Source organism: Episyrphus balteatus, chromosome 2 (genome assembly GCF_945859705.1).
Source record: "Episyrphus balteatus chromosome 2, idEpiBalt1.1, whole genome shotgun sequence".
Lineage (NCBI taxonomy): Eukaryota > Metazoa > Arthropoda > Insecta > Diptera > Syrphidae > Episyrphus > Episyrphus balteatus.
In genome coordinates, this window is record NC_079135.1 from 111,354,801 (window position 1) to 111,361,578 (window position 6,778).

At 31.2% G+C, this 6,778-nt stretch overlaps 1 protein-coding gene across 3 annotated transcripts; it reads left to right on the forward strand.

Moving 5' to 3' along the window:
- The first annotated feature begins 754 nt into the window (after window positions 1–754).
- Window positions 755–5,834, forward strand: LOC129911351 (transmembrane protein 68). 3 transcript variants are annotated; one of them, XR_008771626.1, is made up of 5 exons: window positions 755–1,053; window positions 1,135–1,273; window positions 3,969–4,635; window positions 4,693–5,236; window positions 5,313–5,834. XR_008771626.1 is itself a non-coding variant. In XM_055989118.1 (4 exons), the coding sequence occupies exons 1-4, from the start codon at window positions 1,008–1,010 to the stop codon at window positions 4,795–4,797; spliced, it is 957 nt and encodes a 318-aa protein (XP_055845093.1). In that variant the 5' UTR covers window positions 755–1,007; the 3' UTR covers window positions 4,798–5,834. The 3 variants fall into 3 exon arrangements, 1 of the variants encoding a protein (XP_055845093.1); XR_008771627.1 differs by having other exon boundaries at window positions 4,693–5,210; XM_055989118.1 differs by having other exon boundaries at window positions 4,693–5,834.
- Window positions 5,835–6,778: the final 944 nt, after the last annotated feature.

Genomic DNA, 6,778 nt, shown 5'->3' on the forward strand with positions numbered 1-6,778 from the left:
TGGTCTTGCACTTTTGCTATACCCTAACCCTATTGCAAAAAAATACAATGGAGTAAAATTATTTTTGACAGATGGCAGCTCACCGTGCGTCGCGTCACCCATGATAAACAGTTTGTCTTATTTATTCTGTTTATAATGGTTGTCGCTACTCATGTCCCGTAATTTAGTTTCTTTGATGTAAAATAATTAGTGAAAATTAATTAACCCGAACAAAACAAAGAATTAAATTATAAAAAATGGAAAAAAAGAAGAAGCAACGGTGGAGGAAAAAAAACATCATTCACGCTTCAATATTTACTATAGATAAGAAGAGGGGAGTTCACGATCTATTGTAAAAAAATAAAATTTTACATTTTTACTAGGCCTGTTGCACCAGATCGTGAATACCCCTAATGTTAAAAATTTTAAATCAATTTCGCACACGGCCTAAAAACCTAAAAAAGGATCAATATCGAAATGAAAACCACATTATGCTGTTATTTTTTCGATGAAGTGGCATATTCTTTTTGTTTACGTAAGCCGTTTAGTTGAAAATGCACTTTATCACTGAAAATAAGCTTTCATTCAATAAAAGTGGTAATTTTCCATCAAGTTTTAAAAATCGAACCGTTGAAAATACCGAATGAAAAAACTCTACACCACAGATTTAACTCATTACTTTAAATTTCTACTGAATGCATTCATTGACAAACAGCTGTCAACATTTTTTTTGACAGCAAAAATACCTGTCGACAAAAAAATTAACTTTCCCAAAAGTGTATTTATTTTTTTTTTTATTTTTGCAATTTATAAAGAAAATTTAACCAAAAAAAACTTTGGGATCAACAAAAATTATAAAACAATCAATAATATTAAGTCGTGAAATGGTTAAAATTGCTCAACGTATTAAAGTAAAATTTAAAGAAACTACTATTTCTTCCAAGTAAACAAATAATTTTATTAAAGTTTAGAAACTTTTTTTTGTAAAGTATAAAAAAAAATCCAATAAGAAATAAAGTTAAAAGACCATGGATCTCTTTCACAATCTTACAATGAGTGTCCAAATATTTCTTTGTAAGTTGATTTTACATGTATTTGTATTTTATTAATTTTGTCCACGTTGAATTTTTAATATTCTCAAAACTCCAATTCTAGCTTCTTACATTGACTTGGACTACTCATTATGGTTGTACAGAATCTTGCTGCCGCTGATTATAACATTCCTTTTGCCATTCGTTTTTGTAGCGCTAATTTACATATCTTTTATTGTTTTATTTGTTTACAAAATGCACAGGTGAGTGACGTGAATCCAATACATAGATACATTATTTGTTGTTGTACATAGTTAGTTGTTGTTGTAGATAAAATAATCGGATGATCCATTGAGATTTTTATTAAATTGAAGGTTTAACCGATGTTAGCCAATTTAAATGTTTAGAAAGTTAATCTAATAGAATTTTATTTAACATTTTGATTGAAACCAAAATTCAAAATTAAGTATTTTTTTCTACCTACCTTGTTGATTTACCCACTTGAAATTTGAAAAAGATTTTATTATTTACATTTTGACGAATACCTTATTGTAAAATTATAAGTACCTCTCCTACCTATTTAATAAAATATACACGAATAAATAAATGTACGTTAATCATTTCCAACAACGCATTTTCATTGTTGAGTAGGGTAGAGGTCTAACTATTTCAATGACGAATGGTATGGTTATCTTTATGAAACTGAAATCGTACCCATAAGAAAATCTCTCGTTAGTTACACAGAATTCGTTTTTACAGCCATATCTAGATTTTCATTCACCACCTGGACATCCAGTCCAGTGTAGTTAAAAAATATTCGGTTTCAATCGGTGTATTTGTAAAATATGCAATTGTAACAATAAATTTTTAATTAAGGAAATCTTCTTACACTTTGCCAATGACTGTCGTAAGAGTGCTTTCATGGCAAAATCATATCACACAAGTTGTATTAATTTAATAGAAGAACTTTCAAAAGAAGTAAAATAGAATTGCTTTAAGAATTCAAGTTACTAAAATTTTTGAGACTTTTTAGATACAAATTTTGTAATAGCTCAGTCAAATTAGAAATATGTTAGGGTTTCCTGGTCATAAAAATTAATTGCCCCTAGTAATAGACCCGAATTTAACAAAACTTTATTTTAAAAAAATTCTAAACTTAGAATTGGCTTAGAAGCAGTTCACCTGTGACTAAGTCAATTTCAAAATCATAGCTCTTTTTTAACTTGGAAGTAAGATGAATGTTTTATTTTTTGTTAAAATCGAGTGAAATAATATCTAACTTACTTTTTGATTTTTTGGGTTATTCTTGAAGAGTAATTTGTAGTATGTACTTCTAATATTATCTATAAAATGAGCCTCAGTCAAAAGTATGAAATAAGGCAAGTTTGATTTAAAAAAAATTTTCAATTTCATTATTATTATAATCTTTGAAAAACAACAACTTGAAGGTGCTACCACCAAATCTTATGGTTTAAGCTGTTTCACGGATGCCAATTCGATCATCAGACTCCTTTTTTTAAATTTTTATGTGGTGCTTAGTCTAATATAATTTTTCATTTTATTTGAAAAATTTTTCCGTCACACTTTAGTATTGAATCTAGACCAAGCGAGTTCAGAGGCTAGTACACTACATACTACGTGATGTACGATTTTTTTTTGCAAAAATCGATTCGTGAAAAGTCGTCATCATAGGTACATCGTCCATATTGCACCACATTGCGAGCGTTAAGTAAACAGAGACAGGGGTTGAATCGGCTATTATGACTTGCGTGATAATCACAAAAGACAAATTTGCTCTAGGAAATCTGATTGTCGTCGAACATTTTCGGTTCTTGTGACTTTCAACGATCACAAAACACAATAGGCGATTTCTCCCCAGGATTGAGCATGAAAGCTATATCGATGAGCATTACAAAAAAATGTTCTATTGCATTTTCGAAAGAGCTGATTTTAAAGCGGTAAAAAAATCAGCCCTATCGTGTTATCCGTTATGGATAAGTTTTTCCGATTTCAAAAGTCGTGTAAACCCAGCAACAAGGTGGTTGCTGTTTACTCCTACCGGCCTAGGGACGTATCCCAATGTAGATTGAGATTTTTTTTAAATTACTATAATAAAAATGAAATCAATTTTTCGAAAAAATCGTTGCATTGTGAATTTCTTTTTTTTATATGAAAATCGTTGTAAAAAACGTACCGCTTTTGTCTCGTGCGTCGTCTCGCAATATTGTGAATCAGGCATTATACGAAAAAAAACTCCACCACTATTTGTTAAGAACTGGAAAGAGAACATAGCAATTCATCGCATGAAATTTAGTTTTGAAGAAAGAAAATCGTAGTGCAACGCATGAATTTTAATCTCAAAGAGATTCGAAGAGAGAAAACCGCAATATGACGCATTGATTTGAAAAAATAAAAAATAATTTTAATTTAAGATTTTCAATGCATATTTCAATGCATTTTTCAAGCTTATCCGATTTGTCCTTTTGAATTGAACGCTTACTGTCATATCAAATTCCGTAAATTTCGTAAGAATTGGAGGACGGTAGATCTGAATGAGAGCCAGGAGACATTTCTACGATCTTCTAATGGAATTTAATTTTTGTTAAACTGACCAATCATCTATTAGCTTTATGGCTCTGTTCTAAATTCTATCTAAGAAAAGTAGTTTTAAGTGCTCGAAACCAGCCATAACAGTTTTCTGAAAACTGAATTTGAAAGTGAATTTGATCCTTTTTTCGAATTTACTTATAACCTTTATAATTTTAAATCCTTCTCTACTTTCCCATTCGATCAGAGTTTAATTCATATATAGGTATTATTAGGCATTACTAGGATTCGTTAAAAAAAAAATTAGATTCGATAGAAACGACTTTACTAATTTTTATTTCACCCTTAATAGAAATTATTTTCTATTTTCAATTTCTGGAATTTCAATAATTTGTTCAATCTATTTAATAGGCAAGTGATCATGCGTCACGTCACCACAGATCGTAATTTTTGGACCTTTGGCCGAAAGCTAGTAGCTGCAATATGGGATGCCCATGCTCGCATTTATCATGGCTACGAAGTTATAGGAATGGAAAATCTTCCAGCCGAAGGGCCAGCACTGATTGTCTACTATCATGGTGCCATTCCAATTGACATGTACTATTTTAACTCGCGTGTAATGTTGCAGAGTGATCGATTAATCTACACAGTCGGCGATCGGTTTCTATTTAAATTACCCGGCTGGGGATTATTGGCGGATGCTTTTCACATATCCCCTGGTACCGTCCAGTCATGTAGTAATATTCTGAAAGAAGGAAATCTATTGGCAATATCTCCTGGAGGTGTCTATGAAGCACAATTCGGTGATCATTACTATGAGCTGCTTTGGCGAAATCGGACTGGTTTTGCCAAAGTCGCTTTGGAAGCTAAAGTGCCGATCATTCCATTTTTTACACAAAATCTACGCGAAGGATTTAGACAAGTGGGAATATTTCGAAGACAATTTTTATGGCTGTATAATGCTATTCGAATACCCGTGTGTCCAATCTATGGTGGATTTCCTGTTAAATTTCGAACGTATTTGGGCAAGCCTATACCATACGATCCTAATGTGACAGCAGAAGAATTACAATTAAAGGTAGGCATGTTCCTTGGAGTAAAAAATTAGTTTAACTTTTCGATTTTCTTTTTAAAGGTCGCTCTTGAATTATCAGAACTGATAACCAAACATCAGAGAATACCTGGCAGCATACTGCATGGTTTGCTTGATCGTTTTCGAAATGGAAAGAAACAAGAATAGAAATTTATTAGAAGAAATCATTTCCACAAAAATACTCTCTACATTCAGTATGTAATTGGAATTGTTTAGAAATTATTTAAAATATTTAAGTCAAACAAATGGACCTGAAAGCGATTGATCAAAGTACTTAAAGTAAAAGTCCAACTTTGTATTTTACTAAACGCTCATTTTATTCGAATGAAACTATTAGTATTAGTTTTTTTGTTTTTCTCTTCAAATCTCTTTCTTTTATTTTTTTATTTTATTTATTTAATTCGACGAGTGATTTGACCAATATTTAGAAACAAATTAAATTATCCATTTTAACGTGATTGTCTATTAAAGTAAACATTTAATTTTTAAGCAAAAAAATATTTCTCTATATCGTTGAACGATAATAACAAAAAAAAAGTAATCTAACAAATTGTAAAAAGGTAATTAAGTGTATGGATGTAATAAGGTATATGTGACGCCAAAAAATTAATAAAAAATATTTTGTGTGTCATATTTGAATCTTCTTTTTAATTGTACAATAGTCAAATATTGCATGCGGTTACCATATCTTAACTCAGTCAAACGTTAACCAGATCGACCTTATTACCATCGACACTAAACGTTTCGCCAGTATTAACGACGTCAGAACGTTTCCTTCCTCGGAGCACTAGAAACAATTGACAACAACAACAGCAAAAACCAACAGATATCGCGGCTTAATTTCAAATAGTTCTAATTCCGCCTTGTCTAGACCAGAAAACAGTTCCTAGAGGAAACATGCAGAAACTCCCAACGAAAACCTTGAATGTTTGGATACAAAACTTATGGGTGTTAAAGCGTCCAATCCATATTATAAATGAAGATGTCAAATTTGCAATAGAACAGAAAGGCGTTTCTTGGATAATGAATGAAGAGTGGCTTAGCGAAGAAATAACATTACCTGTTGCATACTTCCCGGAAGGTCTAGAAGTCGTCCAAGCAAAGAATTCGGGAAATCTGAAGAAATGCTGAATTCATTAACGCAGTGATGCTTTGTATTAAAACTATTTCTGGTGCAAACGTGATGCTTTGCAGCTAAGGTGTTTTCTTTCCATACAAAAAGTTTTGATCCAGAATTAGTGATGTGTTTATGCAGTGCCGGTTTAAGCACTACCGGCGCCCCTGGGCAAGATTGCAAGTGGCGCCTCTCAAAAAAAAATTCATTTTAAAACAATTTTTAAAATCACGAAAAAAGCAATAGCAGATTATGTCTTACCTCTCATATACTTGTTAATGCATTTATTGACAATGTGCAGTTTATTAAAGTACATAAGGTTAACTTTAAAAAAAATGTCATTTAGGCTCAATTGACAAGTTTACCTTTATTTCTGATTTTTTTGTTTAAACACATTTAAAGAGTAGGTACAGTTGGTTTTATTTGAACAATATTTTTTCAAAAACTTTTTCAACTAGCTACATTAATGTAGTTTTCGATTGGAATCACTCAATGATTCACTCATTCTGAAATCCAATAAAAAAGTTTGAATCACTTCCACCCAATTCTGAATCTTATGTCGAATTCCTTTCAATTGAAAAATCGAATTTTTGGCGATCTCGAAGCGAATTTTTTCTGAAAATCATGTTCCATAGAAAAAAAATTCGCCTCAAACGAAGCAGAATTCGAATTTTTTTTAATCCCTCTTTTTTGAGAGATTTACACGGATTTGCACACACACTTGGAACATTTGACATTTCTCAAACGTCAAGCTGAAAGTTTTCTTCGTATTGTTTGTTTATTTGAGAACACCAACTTCAAATAAATAGTAAATTTTAATTGAATATCGTATTTTTATTGCGGAAAAATATGAAATAAATAAAAAAAAAAAAACAATGTGCGATCAAAATATATTTTTTCCTGGCATAGTTCTTGTGAAAAAGTCAAATTACTGTGACTTTTCTTCTCGTAATTGTCGTCAGAAAATTTTTTCTCTGTAAAACCACAGCATACGGCCAAAATAATAACCTTCTA

Excerpts from the sequence above, each read along its gene's own strand:
- LOC129911351 (XM_055989118.1), top strand. The coding sequence starts at position 1,008 with ATGGATCTCTTTCACAATCTTACAATGAGTGTCCAAATATTTCTTT. Across the intron at positions 1,274-3,968 it reads TTTGTTTACAAAATGCACAG|GCAAGTGATCATGCGTCACG; the intron begins GTGAGTGACGTG and ends TCTATTTAATAG. Across the intron at positions 4,636-4,692 it reads CAGAAGAATTACAATTAAAG|GTCGCTCTTGAATTATCAGA; the intron begins GTAGGCATGTTC and ends TTCTTTTTAAAG.